Raw genomic sequence first — 25,064 nt, 5'->3', positions numbered from 1 at the left:
CCCAATATTACCATTCGTATTCTTCACACTGTTTTCTTTACATTTCCCATGGTACTGACAGGGAGAATTTGTTGGACAATCAGGAGCTTGTTAAAGTGGTGATCATTTCCTTTATTCTTGTGACTTGAACAAGGCTGATAATGATCTTTGCAATTTATGGTCAAAATGTTCTTTGCAATGTGAGACTCCAAATTAATGACTGCCATTTTGATGATGATTATCCACAAATTATTTTCAATGTCTTATCATGTTAACAGCCACCTGTTTGGATCTGTTTTTTTTATTTTCTCACACTCAAAACTTACTGAGGAGGACTTAATCTTTGCTTAAACTCGTGATTCAAGAGTGATACTTTAGGGAGAAATTGGAAGTCAGTCACTTGTAAGAGTTAAAGGGCTTATGCTCTGGCTCTTCAAAAAGTTTATGCCCATTATTTTAAGGCCTCAAGAGTCATCATTGATATAAAGGTAAATATGCAAAACAATGTTAACTATCTGAAGAGAGTTAAGTTGAGCATATAGCTTCATCCACACTTCAGACACCCTTCAAAATTTACAACAATATACACTAATTCTTTAGATGAATGAGACTATACATATAACAAACAGATAAATTGCTACAGGTGAACTTCATTGCTTGTTATTGACTTCTTGACAATGTATCATTACCTACTTGTTGTCATTCCCATTTTTGCCATTGTATGCTAATTTTGGTATTTTCCATTTGTGCAGAGGGGGGGGGGGAACTTTTGACCCCCTCCATACACACACCAGCTAAGCTATACCCTTGATTGGCTGAAAACATTAAACTTTTCATGAAATAATGTACATGAAGAAATTACATGCTTCTGAGAGGCTGAAAACAAGTGTGTTCTAATGTAACATGAGTGCAAAGTTGTAACACAGGTGGAAATTCCAAATAGTACATGCACACTTTCAAAGTTTTGTCAGTCAACACTTTGTGATATTTTTCCATGTACATTATTAACAAAGTAATAACATGATTTTTCATGTAATTTGGGGTTATAAGCACTCTTGAATTTTTCAAAGAATAAAAATTGCACTTGCTTTCCTGGCTCATGTAATTTTGTTGTTTTTGAAAAATTTACTAGTGCTTATTAACACCAAATTTCACTCAAAATCATGTTATTACCCATACTAACTCAAGTGAAAAGTTGTCACACAAGTACAAATTTGTAACACAAGTGCTAATTACAAATAGCATGTGTGTACTGTCAAAAGTCCATATTAACTCTGTGATGTGTTTTTCATGTAAATTATTAACAAGTAACAACATGAGTTTTTGTGCAATTTCATGTAAATAAGCACTTATAAATTTTTTACAGGCTCATGCAATTTTGCTGTCTTTGAAAAATTTACTTGTGCTCATTTACACCTATTACACTCAAAATTATGTAGTTACCCATACATAACAGCTGTATTCCACAGTCGATAGTCCCATTGTGCTTCATTAAAGTACTTGGCAATTTTGCACTTCTAGAAATTCATCATTAAAATAGTAAAAAGATATATAACACATTTTTAGTAGAGAAATTTATAAACTAAGGTCCCACAAAAAACTTGTATTACTAAATAACTTACTATCTTATTGGTTGTGTGCACGACATGGGGTGGTTAAGAGGTGCAAATAAGTTGCTCACAGGGCATCTCCACTGGTTCTTTACTCCTGATCAGTAGGAGGACCAACCTCCTTCCCACCCTCTCCAGGGAGGAAAAGAGAGGACCCTGGGAATGAGTTGGCTTAGGCAGCTTCTAGCTCATTGTTCACTACTGAATCAAAATTGTCAAATCCTTTAACTTGTCCATCTTTCAAGACCAAAATCTTCTTGCAGTCTTTTATCGTGTTCAAATGGTGAGCTATAGTGATGACAGTGGACCCCTTCAGATTGTTCCGCACTACATTCCAAATCGTCTGCTCTGTGTCTGGGTCTACATGCGCAGTTGGCTCGTCCAAGACGACAATTTTACTTCGCTGTAGCAGCACACGAGCCAAGCAAATTAACTGCCGCTCTCCAACACTGACATTAGCGCCATGTTCCAGCAGTTCGTGATCCAGCTTAGCCTCAAGTGTCTCAACAAAATCTTTCAGTTGCACATCCTCTAAAGCCTGCCATAATTCAGCGTCTTGAAACTTGTCCAAAATGTCGAGATTTTTTCTCAGTGATCCACTAAAAAGAACAGGACTTTGGCCAAGAACCGAGATACCACGCCGGGCTTGTTGGAGGCCTATCTCTTTAATAGGAACATTGTCAACGATTATCTCTCCATCAGCATCAGGCATGCGCATAAGAGCTGATACAAAAGATGACTTCCCAGCTCCCGTACGGCCGACAACTCCAATCTTATCTCCTCCTTTGATGCTTAGATTGATGTTCTTCAGCACTTGAGGTCCCCCCGGATAGTAGGTCAGTGATACATTTCTCAACACAATACTTCCTCTCCGAGGCCAGTCTTGTGGGGGTGTTCGTTCTTCCTCGTATCCGGGCTCCCGGTCAAGTTTGGTGTAGGTCATAACCCGCTCAACTGACGTCATGTAGCTTTCCACTTCAGAGGTTTTCCTAACAGCGTATTGAGTCGAGTTCAGAGTTTGGATGACGTAAACGAGAGCGAGACCAGCATAAGCTGGAAAAAAATTGGAACTTTATTTTAGAAATTCAATACCAGTTCGGACATATACGTGTAAACCCTAAAAAGGCTAGGTTACCTAGCTGGGTCTAGGTAGTCACCCGTTAATAATGAGAGTGCACGTATTTTCACACTTATTGTATTATTCAGTTGTTCATGCTGTGTTTATACACGACCATACAGATTATTATTTTACACAGAAAGACCAAAACGTTACTAAGAATGAACTTACCGACATCTTGAGATACCAAGATTGCAGCCAGAGCAACTGCACCGACTAACAAGGAAGCGAAACAATCCAAACGTGCACCGAGCCACCTACCGCTGGCCATCACCATAATGTACGCCTGATTATGAACATCTTGATGTCTGAAGGGACGAGTGTTTATCGCAATAAGTTTTAATAATGGAGTGATTTTTCAGTTGACTGTCGAAAATAAACCGCATTTTATAAGCTTTGTATTATTTTGCTTCGTGATTGGTCCAGCAAACTTGCGCAAAACCAACCGCCTATTGGTCGTGTGCGTTTATCCGCGCTCAACGTCGTCTCCTTGTCTTTTAAGACCTCTTTCTCTACTTGTGATCTTTTCTTTTATTCTGATTGGTTTGTTGTTATTAAATTGCACATTAGACTTAGACCAGTGTCTCCTTTGGCCTGACAATGTAATGAAGCCTTTCGACAAATTCCACCCGACCCCCATTCTATCAAAGCTAAATGTCTTCTAGCTAAATGTCCAAAAGATCGCTTCCGTAACCACATCTCAGTCTTAGGTATGCTCTACTCGTCAAGATAAAGGGAGAGCCTTTAGAGCCCAATTTGTTAACAATATGGATATTAATCCAATTATTGACTGACCGTTCGTCTGTTAAAATCCCATGAGAAGAACGAAAACAACAGAGAGAAATTACTGTGGTCTTACCACGGGTAACGCCCTTCGTGCCTATTTCGGATAGCTTCATTTCGCGAAGGCACCTTGTATATGGAAAAGTCCACTTGCTGACCAGTGTCTTAGCAAGTACCAGAAAAGGATTGCAAAAGAAGCGTGATACAGTTGCGTGTATCGCCGGTAAATAAAAAATATATAGCTCAGAGAAAATTGCGGGATAATTTTGGGTGGAGATGGTGTAACTTAAAACTCATTTGTGTGCATTTATTGACTCTGATATCACACAATGAATCGATGTCTCTAACATACCTGTAAAGTGCATCCACAAAATCTCTCTGTCTTCCTCTCGTACGAATCGTGTCCAGTCCTGTCAGGGTCTCCGTAAAATGAGCGAACACTGGGCTTCGAGATATCGACTCTAATCTCTTTAGTTCTCTGGCAGTCTTCAAGTAATAATTGGATAGAAAAACCACCCACACGGAAATTGGAACAACAAGAAACATCAGCCAAACATTTGTGGAAACTGTTACCAGAATTTGGACAAATATGACCAAGAGCATCTGCATTGCTACCAGGAACGTTTTGGGTAACAACTCATCTACGCAGCCAACATCATTGGAGAAGCGATTTAGGATTCTTCCTACTGGATTTGAATCAAAGAACAGGACAGGAGCTCGTAAAATGGCCACAACCATTTTATCGTGTAGACGCTCGGCGCACTTTAGAGAAACTAGGAGGAATCCATAAGCCCGAACGATAGTAAATATAAAACACGCGCCAACCAGACAGGCGAAGACGGATAGATAAGTCTTGTTATTCTGATCTTCTGGGTTTAGCCTCGCAAGAAACGAGAGCCACAAGTCTGGAGCAGCTATGATGGCTGAAAGAGACAGCATTAAGATGTAGCGGTTGAAATGTATTTCTATACGATCACTCAATTGAACATTGTAAGATTTAGTGGGCCTAGATACAACTCGCCTGGGTTACCTACTACCGTTAGTATCTTGGGGATGTTTATGTAAGCACCATAATGTCACAGAATAGATGAAGCAGTCAACCATGTTACACATAAATATTGTTAGAAAACTGCATTTGGTCTCAGAAAGTTAGTTTTTAGAACGAGTGGTTTTTTAGCCGTTTTCAGGCGAGTGGGGCAAGTGCAAGGCAAACGCGAGGAGCAAGACACCAGCTCTTCCTTTCGCGTGCGTGACTCGCCATTCACGTTCGACTAGCGCTTGCCTCGCGCTTGTACGAGCAAGTGAAATATCGGGAACATGGTGAGAAAAATTTGTGCAGTGTCTCTTAACTCTACCGTCTAATCTAAAACCAACGCGTATTGCTGGTTAAAAGCATAGTCATAGTGAAATCATTTGCACGAAATAGAATAAAAGAAATAGAATAAAAGAAATAGAATAAAAGTAATAGAATAAAAGAAATAGAATTAAAAAAAATACAAAAAGTTGCTGTATTTCCTTTATGAGCCTGACCCAAAGTTTGTAACTTAGTCTAACAATAAGTTTACCTTGAGTGATGAGACTAAAACCAATCATTCCAGTTATCATCAAAGGATGTGCTCCACTTCTGAAATAGTCCCAATAAAGCTTGGATGTCACAACTCCGATTACACGATCCTCCTTTGCTATCTCTAAACTCCTCGCTTTATTGGGCAAAGGATGTATTTTCTGGCATTTTTCAGCATCATCGTAATCCTCCTTATCTTCCCAACCGAACGTCTCAGATGAGTCCGTTTTGTCCTTCGGAGCTGCTTTATAGAGCGGGTCAACAGTTGAACTGATTACACCTTTTTCATGCAGTTCAGTAAAGCGTCCCTTGTCGAGGACACTCCCTTTGTACAACACAATCACTTCATCAGCATTTTCCATGTGCTGTTGCTGATGAGAGGCTAAAAGAACGATTTTATCGCCTAGCAGATTTTTGATGCATTTGTTGAAGATGTGTTGACCAACTTGAAAATCGACAGCACTCAGTGGATCATCCAATAGATAAATATCTCCGTCAGAATAAATTGCACGAGCTAAACTTATTCTCGCCTGTTGTCCTCCACTCAGAACCTCGCCGCGTTCTCCAACAATTGTTTGGTCACCATCAGGTAACCGCTGAAAGTCTTCTTTCAGAGCGCAGACGTCGATTATTCTTTCGTACTTGGACTCCTCGAAGGGTTGACCAAACAGAATATTTTCTTCTATCGTTCCCGAGAACACCCAAGCAGTCTGAGGCAAGTAAATGACAGAACCTTGATAATCAATCGTCCCACTGGCGTTCGAAATTTCACCAGCGATCGCTGAGAGCAGAGTAGACTTACCACTTCCAACCGGGCCAGTGATGACTGTTAAACTCTTTGAAGGTGCAAAGAAGTGGATATCCTGAAGAATAAATTCATCTTCACGATGCGTTTTTGCATAGGTTAAATTTGACACACTTAGATTAATAGGCCCTAATTCTGCTGCTTCACGAGAAAGGGAGACATTCTCCATATTTCCCGCTTCTTTTTTCAAGTAACTGCGACTTTGGTAAGTTGCGGTACTTTTCGTTTCTTGCTGGGGCTCGTTGCTTTCATCACTCTCCGAGGCTTCCAACAGATTTTCCAAAAGAAGGAATTCTTCGAATCTTCCGAGCGAAACGTAGGCGTCATACGTTAACATTAAACCATTTATCATATTCAACCTGCCATCAAATTTTAAAACATTCATAAACGACAGCAGCATGAAAACATTGGCGGGCGTGAGGGTCTTGCCTGTAAGCACCATGGTAATTACTGACACCAGAGCCGCCAGTGGCGTTGCACTGTATGACAAGGCAGCGATACTTGACTGAATGGCTGTCCTCTTCGAAATGACGCTGATTTCATTTCTGAAGATTAAAGGTTATCATAAGTTATGTGAGCATTCTGTCGGACCAACTCGTGGTCAGTGTTCTCTCTAATTTGAAATATCAACGAGGTGAGCGGGCGGTAAGCGCACCCTTCCTCACCGTACAATTCTCCGTGAAAGTGTGTCTCTTGCGACCCAATGAAAAATAATACCCACTGAAGACAAGTTAGACTCAATGACATTATTATAAGAAACTATTTTTCTCCGAAGTGGAGGTGATATCCGCCCCCTTTTACCGACACAAAGGTAAAAACGATTGCAATATTTTTCGAGCGCAACTCCCGCACGAGTCGTCCGAAGATAAATTACAAAGGACATTCGGGGTTTGAGTAACCAGTTAGAGCGCTCTGTTAACTCTATCTACTTAGTAAATACTGATATTTTTTAACTGACCAGTCAGTCCTCCACTTATAATATGGGTTACATGAGACACTTATTCTTTGTGAAAAGAGGCATTCTGATTGGCTCATACAGCCGTCCAAGTAGTAAAGCTTTGTTTTTGGGGGGGGGGGAGGTTTAAACTGCCGGCTGATAAAGCTCTCTGTGCAGACAAAACAGATTTGTGGTTATCTATTTCCGAGTTTTGAATAATTTGCGCCAAAACGGGAATGAATGAAGCTAGTTGTTTAAGCCTACTTCTGATTAAAAATGATAATTTACCTTACCTTCTTACATGTTTTATCTTTCGTCCATATTCGTCCTCCCACGCATGCGTTTTGACCGCGCGGATCCCGGAAACTACTTGATTTATTTGGGAGATTCGCTGATCGGACACTGTGGCTGTGCGCAAGCGCAGCTTAGCATTAGCATAGGACAAGACAGCAAAGTATGGCATGAGAATACACAGGAGGAACATACCCGTTACAGCCTGCCAACCAATCAAATTGTAGATAAGGAATATTGCCCCTGCAAAAGCAGGAACTGCGGAAACGGCTGAGAAAAAAACCTTGACTGTCTCTTCTTCTATTCTTTTAACATCATTGGATATCAGGTCGAATAACCGTCCTGCAGTGAATTTCAGCAACGTCTGCTCGCTGAGAAGAAGCATCTAAAAGAGAGTACAGATTAGACATTAAAGGGAAAGTTTGTTCCATAACCTGTAAGATTTTAAGCTCCGCCACAAAATATATCCATCACTGCCTTTCGACACGAGAATTATGGAACCTTTACCAAATCATATTTAACAATGTCAGAAATGCGACAACTCAAGCGCCATTTTGATGATCGCTCAGCGGAGCGGTCGTTTACTTGTGACGTACGAAAGAAACATTTATCTTCCATCTTGAAGTGATCCACTTGAACAAGAAGGAGCTACACAAAAAGGCATTCTTGACTCAAAATTATTTTACGTTATAGCCATATAAGAAACTTTTTTTAATACTGGCGAAGGAGACCATGGCGAATGATCGGTGCATTTGAAAAAATTCTTTCGAATGATTAGGTTGGTCTTTGAAGGCTCAAAAGTCACAAGACGTCACTATTCTGAAGATACTTTTCACTGCTGGAGTAAAAAAATTAACAGTTTCTGGAGCATACTTCTCCGTTAACTACAGACTGAGGTTACTGTCTGTTACTTTATTTGGTCGTTGGTGGGCAGGATTGCTTGAGTTTTACTGAGTGCTCTCGTAGAAGCAGCAACCAGTTTTAATGTTCAATGAACCTCTCCTTCTGGGTCTCCCGATAGCTTGGGTTGATTGCAATCGGTTAAGGTTTCTTGAGGCAATAAATTCTTTTAATAAGCATATAATACTCTTAAAGATCGTGCCTACCTTGTGGTACACCAGTCCCCTAAGGGCGCTGCCTATTTTGATCCCCAACACTTCACATCTGTAGTCTTGCTGGTGCGCGACAAGACCACCGATAAAACCATTGAGACACAAAGCTAATGCGCAGGCGTAGATCATGTAAGTATTCTCTGCTTCAGCTGTCATAAGACTAGAAACAAGATACCCGAGAAACAGAGGAAAGAGAAGGCAACTTAATGAATACAATATATTCCCCGTCAAAATGTTGATAACATCTTTGATAGAAAGCATATCAAACACACTTTTCCAAAGTTTGGGCCTTTTCCCATTTATTTTGCAGTGATTTTTCTCGCTTTCCCAGCTTGTTTGAAGCTTTTCGGTGACAAAACGCCCAGAGTTTTCGTCTGACATGGGTAAAAAATCATTTTGATCCAAAGGTCTTTGACTGCCCTTTTTAAAGACTCCGTTCATCCAACGGAAAAAAAGTGAAGATGCAAAACTGACTTCATTATCGTCATCACTGGAGATTTTCCTGTAACCGCTTTTTGGTGCCATTGCTTGAGACCTAAAAAATATCAAGAAAATATCCTTATTTGTTCCTAGCCTGTTCAACGCAATCAATCAATCTAAGGGTTATAAACATACTCACTAGTCAGTAAGTCATGGTTTTTGTAAGGACCGTTCCACCTTTTGTGTCTGCTGTTTTGGAAGGCAGTAGACACCAACGTCATCACAAAAAGCCAAGTGCTTAGGAAGCATGTAAGAAGCACGTGGTGTGAAGCACCTTACTTAGTTTGTTTTTGGCAACTCCGCTTACCTGGTTTATCACAGCTTTCGATTTGTTCGAAAATAACAGATATCAAAGTCTTAAACGCGACAGAATAAGCTTTCGAGTTAGCGATACTTTAACTAAACATTTCGCTTTTATGCTCGTGGCTTGCAGATAAACAAAGAATTTTTCTACCCAGTACCCACCACTTCAAACGCAAGGCTCTATCGGTGCATCTAGGCCCACACTTTTTAACCTATGATTACTATTACAAGTATTAAATCTAGAAGGTTATTTTATACTTTTATTATATTATAAGTTCAGTCAGTTTGTAAATTTTTAAAAACACGCGAAAGCAGATAGTACCACGTCACGCTTTAGGGCTGTCGAAGACAAAATTATTCAAATTGCTGGTGAAATGCACATTTAAACTAAACATTTCGTTAATTTGCTCGCGGCTTTCAGGTGTAAAAATAAATTTTCCATTCATTGCCCACACCTTCAAGGCCTATGGTTTCCAACCATTTTAACCTATGGTTACTATTATTATGACTACGATTACATTAGTAGATAAGTTTTCTTAGCAATGTTAGTTTGGACGAGTCTCAAATCCACGCGGCAGCAGACAATGCTATGTTACGCATAAGTGATTATTCAACTTTCTGGTGAAATGAACATTTTAGCCTAAAATGTCGTTTATTTGCTCGCGGCTTTCAGATATAAAAATAAATTTTCCGCCCATTGCCCATACGTTCAAAGACTATGGTTTCCAACCATTTTAACCAACGGTTACTATTACTATTTCAGGGTATGAAATCTTGTGCATCAACTGTTCATCACCTTTTCTAGTTAGTTTCGTCTCCTTTAAGGGAGGAAATGCCTCTAATACTGGAAACCAAAGTGGTGGCTCTGTTATTCCACCCGAACGAAGAAGGTTGCGAACTCTGTAAACAAGGAAGTAACATTGGTGGATTAGTTCTCTAAGCAAAGTTAGTTTGGGCGAGTTTCAAATTTACACGAAAGCAGATATGCCACGTCACGCATATTAAGTGATTGTTCAACTTCCTGGTGAAAGGAACATTTTAGCCAACATTTCATTTCTGTGCTCTTAGCTTTCAGATGAATAAAGGAATTTCGTTTCATTCTAGCAATTTTTCACCTGAAAAACTAAAACAAAAGACGGTAAATAAGTCCCTTTTGTCACCAATGCCGACGATACTGTCAGGTCCACTTTTTGCGTCAGTGTCACCCATTTCAAAATCAACGACGTCCTGCTCTATATGCATTTATTTGCATAATCCTCGAAAATTTGAAATGACCCTTCTCCTGGGTCATTTGCATCGTATTCTTTTTCACTAGCGTCGTTGTGATCCGCAACTTGTTCCAAGCTCACATAGTGTTCGCGATTAGTTTCCAACATACCGTGTAGAAGTTAAGGAATTGCACGTGACTTCACAAAAACTTCCAAACCAACTCTCACCAAGTTACTCAACATGAAAATCCCGCACTCGTGTTCTTTCAATAAAAAAGGAAATAAAGGCAAGAAAATAGTTGGATAAGCAAGAGTTAGTCATGTCTCTGTTTGTCAGGTTTTAACTTGAAGATTGCGCGAATTAGCGAGACTATTTATGACACTTTTGACATTGTCATTTGTAATGCGATCCTCGCTTTAGTTTGTTTCACTCAGTGTAAATTGTTTAGCATTCGATCCGCTCTGAAGAAGGGCTACAACTTAAAACGTTACTTTAGAATCTCTTTTAGACGGCCAGTTAGTAACACACGACTTACCGTTGATGTGGGTACGGAAAGCTTTGCTCTTCAACCGTGCCTTTTACATAAAGGTTCGCTTGCCGGCCATTGCGGCGACATTGGTTTGAGGAAATGATGAGGATCGATGCTACAGAAAACTCCGTTAGGAAAATAATGGATATCAAACTCCTAAAGGCGACAGAATAAGCTTCTGATTCAACGACACTTCGATTCACCGAAGCGATGCAAATTATGCGTCAATCAATTCGAAGTTTCAACATCCCCTCTAAGCAACCCCATGGACATTTAAACTTTTGAAGATTGTTTCGTTCAATAGCCAATTTTTTTTGGCAAAAGACAAGATTAGTGATAGTGACTCTCTTGAAGACCTCTTCTTCTGAGCCATTTGCTGGCGAGAGTGAACTTTTAACCTTGAAACGAATCCATATCAAAAGATATAACACGTTTATTCCGTTAGAAAGACTTGACAGTTCCGGTTCAAATTTCCCATCTTCACCCCAGGGCACGAAAGACAATCATATATCCGAACAGAGTGAGGAGACCACATAAGAAAATATGGCGCAGGCGCAAGATCATTTTTTAAAAGGTGGGAAGTGAGAAGGAAAATCTTGTACGACTTTAAGTATCTAGAGATGTTTTAAATAAGTTACCAAAGGGAAAGTATGAGATCTGCACACTATGCAAGAACGCTGGGATTACCATCACAAAAAATATGTTAGCGCGCCCGGTTATCAGGATAACTAAATGTGTGACACTAAGCTCGCTGTTCTTAGGGGGGTGGGGGTATGGTGGGTTAAGGGGGGAGGTCTCCTACGTGGCACTTAAGTCATCTGTGTCACTATCTTGCAGGCCTGTATTTCCTCTCATTCCTTCTGCTCACCCGAGAAGATCTAAATTTTTTAACCAACGTTAATGTTGACATGACAGTCTGTTACTCTCTGATATCGGACCCTAAATCTGGACATAGCTTCCCTCCCCACCCCGCTCACTTAAAAAATCATGGCCAGGCTGCTGAGCAGTTTCCTATTTCTGAATGAACTGATATCTTGTTTGCGTTGAGTGGTATGTGGTGCTCATAAGTCTTTCCCAAGGCATCTTCATTGGTTTTTTTACTTATGATCAGTTAGGGGACAGACGGGTAAGTGACATCAATATGAGAAAAAGTTTGCTTGTTTATTACATAACACATATGTAGTCTATGTTATGGTGGGTCTGTTCATTAAAAGATCACAGAGGACGTCATAGAGCAGTAGGAACATCAGTGACACACTCGCCTGCGCCTAGTGTGCAGGTTTTTCTGTTCTTACCACATTATGACTTCGTCTGTGATCTAATACTGAATAGACCCACGGCAAAATGAACATTGCGTAACACCCTGAAACATGACAGCGGGAGAGATTTTAAAGATGCATAGGAGTATAAAGGAGCCAAAACCGCGAGCGATAACATCAAACGTCAGCTCTGGAGAAGATTATAAACTGTATAATATCTTGAGCTCTGCAGGATCAGACCTACGTGACATTCGAGGTATTTAAACCTTAGACCGCATCTCACTTAATGTTCATTATTGAATCAAAATTGTCAAATCCTTTAACTTTTCCATCTTTCAAGACCAAAATCTTCTCGCAGTCTTTTATCGTGTTCAAACGGTGAGCTATAGTGATGACAGTGGACTCCTTCAGTTTGTCCCGCACTACATTCCAAATCGTCTGCTCTGTGTCTGGGTCAACATGCGCAGTTGGCTCGTCCAAGACGACAATTTTACTTCGCTGTAGCAGCACACGAGCCAAGCAAATTAACTGCCGCTCTCCAACACTGACATTAGCGCCATGTTCCAGCAGTTCGTGATCCAGCTTAGCCTCAAGTGTCTCAACAAAATCTTTCAGTTGCACATCCTCTAAAGCCTGCCATAATTCAGCGTCTTGAAACTTGTCCAAAATGTCGAGATTTTTTCTCAGTGATCCACTAAAAAGAACAGGACTTTGGCCAAGAACCGAGATACCTCGCCGGGCTTGTTGGAGGCCTATCTCTTTAATAGGAACATTGTCAACGATTATCTCTCCATCAGCATCAGGCATGCGCATAAGAGCTGCTACAAAAGATGACTTCCCAGCTCCCGTACGGCCGGCAACTCCGATCTTTGCTCCTCCTTTGATGCTTAGATTGATGTTCTTCAGCACTTGAGGTCCCCCCGGATAGTACGTCAATGATACATCTCGCAACACAATACTTCCTCTCCGAGGCCAGGCTTTTGGCGGTGTTCGTTCTTCCTCGTATCCAGGCTCACAGTCAAGTTTGGTGTAGGTCATAACTCGCTCAACTGACGTCATGTAGTTTTCTACTTTAGAGGTTTTTCTAACAGTGTATTGAGTCGAGCCCAGAGTTTGGATGACGTAAACAAGCGCGAGACCAGCGTAAGCTGAAAAAAAATTGAACCTTCAATTTATAAATTCCGGACTAGTTTTCTACTGATAGCTCAAAAGATATAACGAAAACTCAACAAGGCTAAGTTACTTAGCCTGGTCCAGGCAGTCTCTTTATGGAAGGGAATAAATCAAGTGTCTTTTTTACGTCTTTCTTGGTGTCGTTGTTTTGACTCCAAGCTAAGTAGGTGCAGAGGAATTATCAACCCAAGTTTCCCGTTTTGGATCATAGAACCCACTTGAAAGTTTTCTCAGCACTTAAGCCGCCCGAGGGACTCTAACGTTTCTGTCGTGTTTATAAACCACCCGTTGATAATAAGAGTGCACGTATTTTCACACCTATTTTATTAATCAGTAGTTCATGCTGTGTTCATTCACGACTATATAGATTCTTACTTTACATAGAAAGACTAAAACGTTGCTAAGAATCTTGAGCTTACCGGCATCTTGAGATACCAGGATTGCAGCCAGAGCAACTGCACCGACTAACAAAGAAGCGAGAATGTCCAAACGTGCACCAAGCCACCGACCGCTGGCCATCACCATAATGTACGCCTGATTGTGAACATCTTGATATCTGAAGGGACGAGTGTTTATCACAATAAGTTTTAATAGTGGAGTGATTTTTTAGTTGACTGTCGAAATAAATCGGATTCTATAAGCTTCGTATTACTTTGCTTCGTGATTGGTCCAGCAAACTCGCGCAAAACTAACTGCCCATCGGTCGAACGCGTTTTCCCGCGCTCAATGCCGTTTGCTTGTTTTTACGTTCAGTCCTCTTTCACTACTTGTGATCTTTTCTTTTGATGTGATTGGCTTGTTGTTACTCAATTTTTTTATTTTCTTTTTAACATAATCACTCTAAAGAAAACTTAAAGCAGATTACATCGGGTCTGCACATTGAAGTGAGACCAGTGTCTCTTTTGGCTGACGATGTAACGGAGTCCTTCAACAAATTCTGCCTTACACCCATCATCTCAAAAAGACATTCCTAGGAATGCTCTACTCGTCAAAATGAAGGGAGAGCCTTTAGAGCCGAATTTGTTTACGATGTGGTACTTTTCTAAATATTGATTGACCGTTCATATTATGGGTCTGTTAAAATCCTATCAGAAGGGCGAAAACTGCAGAGAGCAATTACTGTAGTCTTACCACGGGTAAGGCACTTCGTGCCTATTTCGGATAGCTTCGTTTTGCGACCGTGCCTCGAATACGGAAAGGTCCACTTGCTGAATAGTGTCTCGGCACATATCAGGCAGGATTACAAAAGACGCGTGATGCAATTTCGTGTATTGGCGGTAAATGAAAAATTAATAGCTCACAGAAAATGGGCAGTTATGACTCGTAAGTGCCCTGTGCATTTATTGGCTCTGGCACCACGCATTGAGTCAATGTCTCTAACATACCTGTAAAGTGCATCCACAAAATCTCTCTGTCTTCCTCTCGTACGAATCGTGTCCAGTCCTATCAGGGTCTCCGAAAAATGAGCGAACACTGGGCTTCGGGATATCGACTCTAACCTCTTTAGTTCTCTGGCAGTCTTCAAGTAATAATTGGATAGCAAAACTACCAGCACGGAAATTGGAACAACAAGAAAAATCAGCCAAACGTTTGTGGCGGCTGTTACTAGAATTTGGGCAGATAACAACAAGAGCCTCTGCATTGCCGCTAGGAATGTTTTGGGCAACAGCTCATCTACGCAGCCAATATCATTGGAGAAGCGATTTAGGATTCTTCCCACTGGATTAGAATCAAAGAACAGGACAGGTGCTTGTAAAATGGCCACAACCATTTTATCGTGAAGACGCTCGGCGCACTTTAGACAAACATGGAAGAATCCATAAGCCCGAACGATAGTAAATATAAAACACGCGCCAACCAGACAGGCGAAGACAGATAGATAAGTCTTGTTCTTCTGATCCTCTGGGTTAAGTCTTGCAAGAAACGAGAGCCACAAGTCTGGAGCAGCTATGATGGCTGAAAGAGATAAGATCAAGATGTGGTGGTTGAAATGTATTTCTATATGATCATTCAGTTAAACATTGTAAGAGCAAGTTAGATATCGGGTACATGGTCAGAAATTTGTGCAGTATTGTTTATTAAAAGCATTGTGAAATGATTTGCACGAAATAGAATAAAAGAAGTAGAATAAAAGAATTATAGGAAAACGGTTACTGTCCTCCCTTTTAGGGCCTGACCCATAGTTTGTAACTCAGTCCAACAATGAGTTTACCTTGAGTGATGAGACTTAAACCAACCATTCCAGTTATAATCAAGGGATGTGCTCCACTTCTGAAATAGTCCCAATAAAGCCTGGATGTCACAACTCCGATTGTACGATCCTCCTTTGCTATCTCCAAACTCCTTGCTTTATTGGGCAGAGCACGTGTTTTCTGGCATTTTTCAGCATCATCGTGTTCCTCGTTATTTTCCCAGCCGAACGGCTCAGGTGAGTCCGTTTTGTCCTTTAGAGCTGCTTTATAGAGCGGGTCAATAGTTGAACTGATTACACCTTTTTCGTGCAGTTCAGTAAAGCGTCCCTTCTCGAAGACACGCCCTTTGTACAACACAATCACTTGATTAGCATTTTCCATGTGCTGTTGCTGATGAGAGGCTAAAAGAACGATTTTATCGCCTAGTAGATCTTTGATGCACTTGTTAAAAATGTGTTGGCCAACTTTGAAATCGACAGCACTCAGTGGATCATCCAATAGATAAATATCTCCGTCAGCATAGACTGCACGAGCTAAACTTACTCTCGCCTGTTGTCCTCCACTCAGAACCTCGCCGCGTTCTCCAACAACTGTTTGGTCACCACCAGGTAACCGCCGAAAGTCTTCTTTTAGAGCGCAGACGTCGATTATTCTTTCGTACTTGGACTCCTTGAAGGGCTGGCCAAAAAGAATGTTTTCTTTTATCGATCCCGAGAATACCCAAGCAGTCTGAGGCAAGTGAATGATAGAACCTTGATAATCAATCGTTCCACTGGCGTTCGAAATTTCACCAGCGATCGCTGAGAGCAGAGTAGACTTACCACTGCCAACCGGGCCGGTGATGACTGTTAAACTCTTTGAAGGTGCAAAGAAGTTGATATCCTCAAGAATAAATTCATCTTTTTGATGCGTTTTTGCATAGCTTAAATTTGACACACATAATATAATAGGCCCTAATTCTGTTGATTCACGAGAGGAGGAAACTTTCTCAGTATTTTCCTCTTTTTCTTTTAAGTAACTGCAATTTCGGTCACTTGGGGTACCTTTCGCTCTTTGTTGGGACTCGTTGCTTTCATCACTCTTCGAGGCTTCCAACAGATTTTCCAAAAGAAGGAATTCTTCGATTCTTCCGAGCGAAACGTAGGCGTCATACGTTACCATTAAACCAGATGTCACATTCAACATGCCACTCATTATTAAAACGCCCATAAACGACAGGAGCATAAAAACATTGGCGGGCGTGAGGGTCTGACCGGTAAGTACCATAGTAATTACTGACACCAGAGTGGCCAGTGGCGTTGCACTGAATGACAAGGCATCGATACTTGACTGAATGGCTGTCCTCTTCGAAATAACGCTGATTTCATTTCTGAGGATAAGAGTTGATCATAAGTTATGTGGGCATTCTATCGAACCAACTCGTCGTCATTGTCCTCTCTAATTTGAAATATTAACGAGGTGAGCCGACGGCAAGCGCACCCTTCCTCAGCGTTCACGTCTTTGTTTAAGTGCGTCTTTTGCGACCCCACGACAGCGTATGAAAAATAATACGAACTGAAGACAAATTAGACTAAATGAGACGTTCTACCTATAATAATGAGCACTTATTCTCTTTCGGGCGAAAATCACGCGCGAGTCGTTCGAAGATGAATTGCAAGAGATATTTGGAGTTTGAGCCATCAGTTAGCGCTCTTCCACACTCTCTACTCAGTATGTCCTAATATTTTTTAACTGAGCAGCCAATCCTCTGGTTATCAAATGGGTTACATGAGACACTTATTCTTTGTGAAGAGAGGCATTCTGATTGGCTCATATAGTGGTCTAAGGGTTCTTTTTTTTGGGGGGGGGGGGGGGGTTATGTTTAAACTGCCTAGCTTACAGAGCTCTCAGTGGAGAAAAAACAGATTTGTGGTTATCTATTTCCCAGATTTCAATAAATGAGCCCACTTCTTATTAAAAATGATAATTTACCTTACCTTCTTACATGTTTTATCTTTCGTCTATATTCGTCCTCCCACGCGTGCGTTTTGACCGCGCGGATCCCGGAAACTACTTGATTCATTAGGGAGATTCGCTGATCCGACACTGTAGCTGTGCGTAGACGCAGCTTAGCGTTAGCATACGACAAGACGGCAAAGAATGGCATGAAAATACACAGGAGAAACACACCCGTAACAGCCTGCCAACCGATCAAATTGTAGATAAGGAATATTGCCCCTGCATAAGCAGGAACTGCGAAAACGGCTGAGAAAAACAATTTGACTGTCTCTTCTTCCATTCTTTTAACATCATTGGATATCAGATCGAATAACCGTCCTGCAGTGAGTTTCAGTAACGTCTGCTTGCTGAGTAGAAGCGTCTGAAAGAGAGTACAGATGAGTCATTAAAGAAGAAGTATGTTCCACAAACCACCTGATTTTAATCTCCGGCATAAAGTTACTCGTGGCTGCGTTTCGAGACAAGAGTAAATAAGTCTCTATCAAATTCTCTTTAAGTTTGTTAAAAGAGTGACAACTCAGACGCCATTTTGAATCTTGCTCAAAAGCACGGCCGTATACGTTATGGTTTCTGTAGCCTACTTCACGTTAATTGCAGGCTAAATAACTGTTTGTTTCTTTAATTTTTTTTGTTGATGAGCAGGATTGCAAAGATTTCTGGAAAAAAATCATTCTGTATCGGATAGATAAACGCGTTCAAGTTTGTTCGGCTTAATTTGGGGTGTTTAGGGTATTAGAAAAATCGATTGAGCCTTTGAAAAATGCAGAGAGTACTCTTTTTGATCGTGCCTACCTTGTGGTACACCAGCCCCCTCAGGGCGCTTCCTATTTTAATCCCTAATGTCTCACATCTGTAGTCTTGCTGGTGCATACCAAGACCACCGATCAAACCATTGAGACACATAGCGAACGCGCAGGCGTAGAGCTGATAAGTATTCTCTGCCTCAGTTGACATAAGCTTAGAAACAAGATACCCGAGAAACAGTGGGAAGAGAAGGCGAGAAGTTGTATACAATGTAATCCCCGTCAAAATGATGATAATATCTTTGGCAGACAGCATATCAAACACGCTTTTCCAAAGTTTGGGCCTTTTCCCATTCATCTTGCAATGACGTTTCTCGCTTTCCCAGCTTTTTCGAAGCCTGTCGGTGACAAAACGGCCAGAGTTCTCCTCTGACAAGGGTAAAAAGTCATTTTGATCCAAAGGTCTTTGACTGCCCTTCTTAAAGACTCCGTTCATCCAGCGGAAAAAAAGAGAAGATGCAAAACTGACTTTATTATCGTATTCACCAGAGATTCTCCTGTAACCGCCTTTTGGTGCCATCACTTGAGACCTACAAAATACTTTGTCACTATTAGCATGTTCAACGCAATGGACATATCTCTTCGCGTGTTGTTCCAGGATTTCAGAACCAACTTGCCCTCTAAGAGTTATAAACTTACATAAAATCTATTAAGTCACGGTGTTTCGTAGAACCTCGTGACTTTTATATAGCCTAGAATGATATAGCTTAAAACAAAATGTTAAATAACCGTCATTGAATAAGCTTTGTACTGGAAGAGTGTCGAGTTTTCGTTTCTCTACTTTTTATGAACGTTTAATTTTCTTGACAGCGGTTGCCAACCTTGTTTTTGTTTAAAATTTTTCGCGGGAAATTTGCGCGCCAATATTGATCCCCTTGCTTGGATGAGCCTTGTGAGTTCCAGCCTCCCTCTAGATAGAAACTAAATAACGGGTAAACAATATCTTGCAATTAGTTCAGGAAGCTGCATGGAACCAACTTTTCGTTCCGAATGGAGTTTCCACAATTTTTCGCCATGCCGCTTTCCTTTTTGTCTCCTCTAAGCAAGAACTTGTCGCATCTATGACAAACTTATTAGTCACTAAAATAAATCAATAATTGTAACTAATCACACACGAGATATCGAGACCTGAGAAACCACCGAATGGGTTTTATCCGTCACGAAGCCAGTTTGTTTCAAAACAATTTGAAAATACTCTCTGTCTTTTCTAAGAGAAATTTGAATAATTGCTATTCCTTTATACGGAGAGCCAAAACCAGTTCGAGAGTATTCCACAAAATGATCAACATGTAATAATAATTTCTATCATTTGTCCTTGAAAATGAGAAGATCACAATGTCACAAATAAAGTCCAAGCAAACGATGTTGGGTAATACAGAGTATCTTACACGGTGACGGAAAAATCAGTAAAAGTTGGAGTGGAGGGGGACAATGGAGCGGGAGAACTGAGAACGGGAGAGGGCGGGAAGCAGGAACTATCTGAGGGCGTAAAAGCGGGAGCAGAAATAAAAAAGGCACTCGTTTGTTGTTTATTGCTGCTTATAATCCAGTCAAAAACCAGTTCTTAGCAAATTTTTTTGACTTCCATTTAACAAGGCGAAAAATAAAATTTTATAAGCAAGAAAATGTCATGAATAAATTTACCAGTATGTCACGAAATGTAACAGTCGAAATTCTCGAGCCAACAAAGCGCCAGACGATCGATGTTCCTGTACAATAAGACAGATGTCGTATTTTGAAACGAGAGGGTCACAAAATTTCCCAAGAGCCCTGTCTTCACCACGCTGAATAAACGGGGACTTGTTTTGAAAGTTTTGAAAGCGCATTTTCAAAATCAGTTTTAAAACTCTGAGGAAAGAAAACAAATTTAAAACGGAGCTTTTCGAAAACGCTATGACTAAATGCCTGGCAGCCGGGCACGGTCCTAAGAAGACGAAATGCCCGGCAGTCGCAGAATTTTTCACAGAATTTCCACCGAAATTAAGGTTCTCTCAAGCTTCTTAGAAATATCAGATGTTTGCTTAGAAATGTTACGAGATTCCAAAAATTAACTTGGTCTTTTAGTGGACAATTTCTTCGAGCTTGTGCACACTACAATATTATTACTCGGTTGTAGACGCTTCTGATCAGACTGCCGGGCGCGGTCTCGACGAGGCTAAATGCCCGGCAGTCGGAGATTTTCTCCAAATTAAAGTGTCACTAAAACGTCTGAAGAGTATTAGAGTCATTTTTTAGAAATGTCAAGCGATTCCAAAAATGAACAGGGCTTTTTAGTGAACAAATTCTCCGAGCTAGTAAAAACGACAACATCAATGCTCTTTCAATTTTTTGGCGGTTTTTAAGATTAAGCTCTTGGCACGCACATGATTAATGTCCATTCAAATCTGTCTGCCGCCGTTGACGGCCGTTGTAGTGTGAGCGGAAAACATTCGTTCCTTTTTTTTTTTGTTTAGAAATAAATTGGTAATGTTGCCTGGAAATTTTGTCCAATGAAGAATGGACCGCAACATGACTTTAATTAATGGTTCATATTGAAATTTTCGACTTGTTGTTGTTATCTGAATGGTTCCGCGCCATAGACTCTTTCGTTCTAACATCGTCAGAAATCAAGGACATTTCGAGCCCGCTAACAATTATCAGCGGTATAACGTATTACACTCCGGAACAATAGTACATCAAGAGAATTCAATATGGCAGCGATCACGGCTCGATCTACAAAGAAGCGTGTTTCGTACCATGGCTTACACAATTTGAGCACCGCAGAACTTCTATTTGATGAAAAGAAAAAGAAAAGAAGACCTGCAAGTAAATCTTTGGGATTTTTCGAGGCAGAGCGATGACATGATGTCAGAATTTTTATTTGCTTTTTTATTAAATTTTCGCACCAAGATGACTGAATTTGCATTCAACGCCTGGCATATTTTTATTCCCTAAAAGGACCTAAGAACTAATTAATTTACCAGCAAGAACATAAACAAATATGGCCGACAATTCGAAGATCAGCTTTGCTCGTGTTAAACCATTTCAGTCATAGTTTTCAACATGGCAACTCGTCACTTACTCAACATGGAAAATAAGGGATATTCTGGCGCGTTGGGACGTTTTTTGATGGGAGGAAATGGCAATTTTTCAGGATATTTGGACGCTTCGAACTCAGTAGCAGTCAATTCGATCGAGGGCAGTTGACTTCATCGATGCACTTTCCTGTAACAGGCGAGTGTTTGGGATGGAGAACGACGGATTTTGAAGAACTGTATGGCGACTTAGGTCAATGGACAATGACAAAAGAACTGGCTCGGGAAGTAAGTGGTTTTTATTTATCGAGTCACTGAGAGGTTTGATGAATAGCAGAATCGGTACTGAATATGTCTCGATCGAGAGCGGACGGAACCATGAGCTCCTGATTGTTATATCTTAGAAATTTTACAAATTTCCCTACAGTTTCTTATATTATTTGGACGCCTTTATGGACGAAATGCGCAAGCGCGGCCGCCATCTTGTCCAATATTTCTGCCAATGAATAAGTTTGACAAATCGTTCATTAAAAGTCTGAAATCCTGCTCAAAGTTTTCTAAGAGTGGAGTAAACTGGACCTTAATTTCAATCGCACTTAGCTTGACTTGCACTGATTCGGGACTCTTAACCTCGCGTAAGAATAATTTAAAACAAAAACGCTCCTCAAAAGTAACATAAGCCTCCAGACGTATCACGTCTTTCCATGGAAGCGATTATAACTCACCGTACGTTTTTCCTAAGGTTTCTCCGTCATACCATAGACGTCATTGTACCCCCTTTTGCTGGGATGCATTTTGAGAGTGAAGTGTATTCAATGCACAAACACAGAAACCAAGCACCTTGAAGACCCATAACTTTCAGCGTCAATTCATCCCTTTGATTAATGCCTGCGACGATAATTTTCATTATGGCGAGGGCTCTTCAACAAAATGTTAATGACTATGATAAACTTACCAAGAGCAAGCCAACTTTGTAGGCTCCGCATTTAACCTTGGATGCGTTTAAAAGATCCCTCTTTGCTTGCTATGATGTAAATGACAGCACTGTTTTAATTGTTTGCGGTTCAATGAAGTTACGAATGAATTTATGTCCTTAATGTCGGTTTGATATTGAATATAAAATCTTTACAAGTGAGCTACGCACACGATTACGAGCAATTTATCATTTGATTAATGAGTTCAGCTGTATGTAACCAAACCAGCAATTGTGGAAAAGGGTTGATTCATTTACTGATCGCCCTCGACCGCCCGTGTTGTTTACAGTTCATGCTTCACGGATCGTGTCATGTTATCTGTTTACGAAACAAAACACAGCTTGTATACTTACATAAAACCTTAACGCAGTGAATTCGCAATTTAAGATACTGAGTCGAACTGAGGCGTATTTAGTGGTTACCCACGGAAAATAATGGAGTTACCGCTTACAACAGGTTGACCACTGAATACAGGTTCCACAGAAAAGGAGCATTATGGAAAACGACAAAAACAATAAAATATTTTGCCACAATAGACCACTTTGTTTACATTGATTCAGGGAGATAATCGTGGATTCAAGTTTACTTGAGAGATTTTCTCAGTTTTATTTCAGTGGTTGCAATTTGCACTTCAAGTGACCGTTTGATACAGGTGGGGAACTCTAGAAAAAGTCCTTTGGGACCACAGTGTGACCACGAACACTTCTATGGAGGTGGCCGGTTAATGGAGGTTAAAATTACAGTCATTAAGGGGGAAAATTTTCAGGACTATGGAAACCGACCGCTTAATACAGGGTAACCGCTTAATACAGGCTCGACGGTAGAGAGATTCATTTTGTGAAGAAAGTTAGACGGGTCTCAAATCCATGCGAGAGCAAACAGCACCATGTCACGCATCGGCGCTGTCGTCAACAAAATAATGCAAATTAATGGTGAGATGATCATTGTAAATTATTTTGTGGTTTTGCTTGATGTTTTATAGACGAAAAAGGGAACTTTAGGGAGAGATAGTTCAGTGTCTAACCCCATCCTTTTTCTTAAACACAACTGGAATCCAAAAGGCAATCGATCGTTTTTACTATTGATATATTTATCAGAGAACTGCACAAATATTGGACTTTAATGAAAATTGTCACGAATATTGTCGAAGAAAAAAAAGATGTAATCAACCATGTACCTTCATGATCATCCCTAAAGCGTTACGATCAAATGAGAACAGCACGAGTTATTCCTCTCTTTAAATCTTGTGACTTCCTTCTGTTTACTAATAATAGACCAATTTCTGTTTTTTTTTTTTTACTGTTCGAGTGTAGCATGATCCCAGTGATCTCGAATCAAAAATCCTGGTCTGGATCAGCCCAGAGGAATGCATCCTTATATTCTATAGAGAATTGTTTATACTCGTTTGAATAATTTTTTAATCTGGGCTTTCCTGATGTGTTGGAGGTAGATACCTCATGGTATGTCTAAGTTAGTCAATTGAATAGAGAATAATACATGGGCGCGCGTAGATATGGAATTTCTCTTCGAGTGTTCAACCGAGTGAGATGTCGAGTTAAACACTCAAACACAATAGTTGAACACTTAAACACAATAGCTCTTTACTGACAAGAAAAGCCGACTTCATTAATGAATGAAAATAAAAGAATCGAAAATCCCCAAATATAATCGTGAAGTGCGTTGGCACTAACTCTTAAGATGGAAAAATGCGTTGAATCATGATTACAAAAACAACAATGGTCGTAATTTTTAATTTACCAAATTCTCATTTATTGACTTTGTCCTTACCGACAGAAGAAGTCTTTCAAGGTAAACGGCCAATATCGGCCAGTGGCAAATCTTCCAGTTGTCGATTTTCATTCTCAGCCGAAAGAAATGCCAACACCAAAGTCACTGAATACGTACGTTTCGGTTTTTCTTTCATTATATTGGTTTTCTTTATTTTCTAGGAAAGTTTGAACCTCGCTGTCTGTCAGCGATGCGGAATTTTTTGTTTTTTCGCCGCCATAATTCTAGAAAGCTCCGACAAACAACTAGTCGAGAAAACTTTGCCGTTCATTCATCAACCTGACCGAGTGGCGCCGAGGGCGAGCGAAGTGTGTGCAGCTGATTAAATATCAACACACGTGAAAAAATACGATGCTTTTTCACGTGTGTTGCTACGGCTTTTTTCAGATCCAGAAATCCCTGTAAAACACCGCAGTTTATGTGATAAATAGAGAATAATACATGGGCGCGCGTAGATATGCAATTTCTCTTTGAGTGTTCAAATCGATAGCTCACGAATGAGCACAGCGAACGAGTGAGATGTCGAATTGAACACGAGAGGAGAAATTCCACATCTACAAGCAACCATGTATTATTTTGTTTATCATACACAAACAATAGCCCTTTACTGACAAGAAAGCCGACTTCATTAATGAATGAAAATAAAAGAATCGACAATCCCCAAATATAATCGTGAAGTGCGTTGGCGCTAACTCTTAAACACGGAGCGAGCCTATAAAAGGTCAGCGGTTTGCACATTGTTGGCTTCCTTCGCACCGATAATGGCGGCTTTCTGCAACGGTCACTATCGTTATAAATCTTCTGCTAAATCTCTTGTTGTCTGCTTTCAAGAAATGATACATTAAATTATTTATTTACAACCCCCACCATTTGCTTACCTTTTCAAGAATGTCTTAAATGTCGTTCTTAGACAAAAAACTCAAGAAACGAGCGAAAACTTCCTTCCCGTTCGGAGAAAATTCAAATTTCGCGGGCGCTCAAGATCGATGAACGCATGTCCTCCGTTGAGAAAGTGGGCCTGCAATCATAAAGATCATCTATTTCTATAACTTGACCATGCCTGTAGGTTCTGTACGATAGTGAGGCTTGTACTTTGAGTTTTGGCGGCGGGAAAGTAAAACAACAAAACAAACAGAAGTTATGT

General features: G+C 40.4%; 2 protein-coding genes across 2 annotated transcripts; both read right to left on the bottom strand.

Annotated features, from left to right (window-relative positions):
* Window positions 1-79: 79 nt before the first annotated feature.
* Window positions 80-8,723, bottom strand: LOC131793981 (ATP-binding cassette sub-family C member 4-like). The gene is made up of 7 exons (XM_066162373.1): window positions 8,193-8,723; window positions 7,089-7,471; window positions 5,055-6,403; window positions 3,842-4,412; window positions 2,878-3,014; window positions 1,783-2,642; window positions 80-148 (listed from the first exon to the last, which is right to left on the bottom strand). The coding sequence occupies exons 1-7, from the start codon at window positions 8,721-8,723 to the stop codon at window positions 80-82; spliced, it is 3,900 nt and encodes a 1,299-aa protein (XP_066018470.1).
* A 3,336-nt stretch (window positions 8,724-12,059) lies between these two features.
* On the bottom strand, window positions 12,060-21,923 carry LOC131787013 (ATP-binding cassette sub-family C member 4-like). Its single transcript, XM_066162330.1, has 7 exons — window positions 21,889-21,923; window positions 18,134-18,674; window positions 17,320-17,702; window positions 15,364-16,712; window positions 14,537-15,107; window positions 13,571-13,707; window positions 12,060-13,126 (listed from the first exon to the last, which is right to left on the bottom strand). Exons 2-7 carry the CDS (start codon window positions 18,662-18,664, stop codon window positions 12,258-12,260), a joined length of 3,840 nt encoding a protein of 1,279 aa, XP_066018427.1. The 5' UTR covers window positions 18,665-18,674; window positions 21,889-21,923; the 3' UTR covers window positions 12,060-12,257.
* Window positions 21,924-25,064: the final 3,141 nt, after the last annotated feature.

The sequence above is a fragment of the Pocillopora verrucosa genome, chromosome 2 (genome assembly GCF_036669915.1).
Source record: "Pocillopora verrucosa isolate sample1 chromosome 2, ASM3666991v2, whole genome shotgun sequence".
In the NCBI taxonomy this organism is placed as follows: Eukaryota; Metazoa; Cnidaria; class Anthozoa; order Scleractinia; family Pocilloporidae; genus Pocillopora; species Pocillopora verrucosa.
The sequence above is the reverse complement of the archived record's forward strand: the minus strand, read 5'-3'. Positions and strand labels throughout refer to the sequence as shown.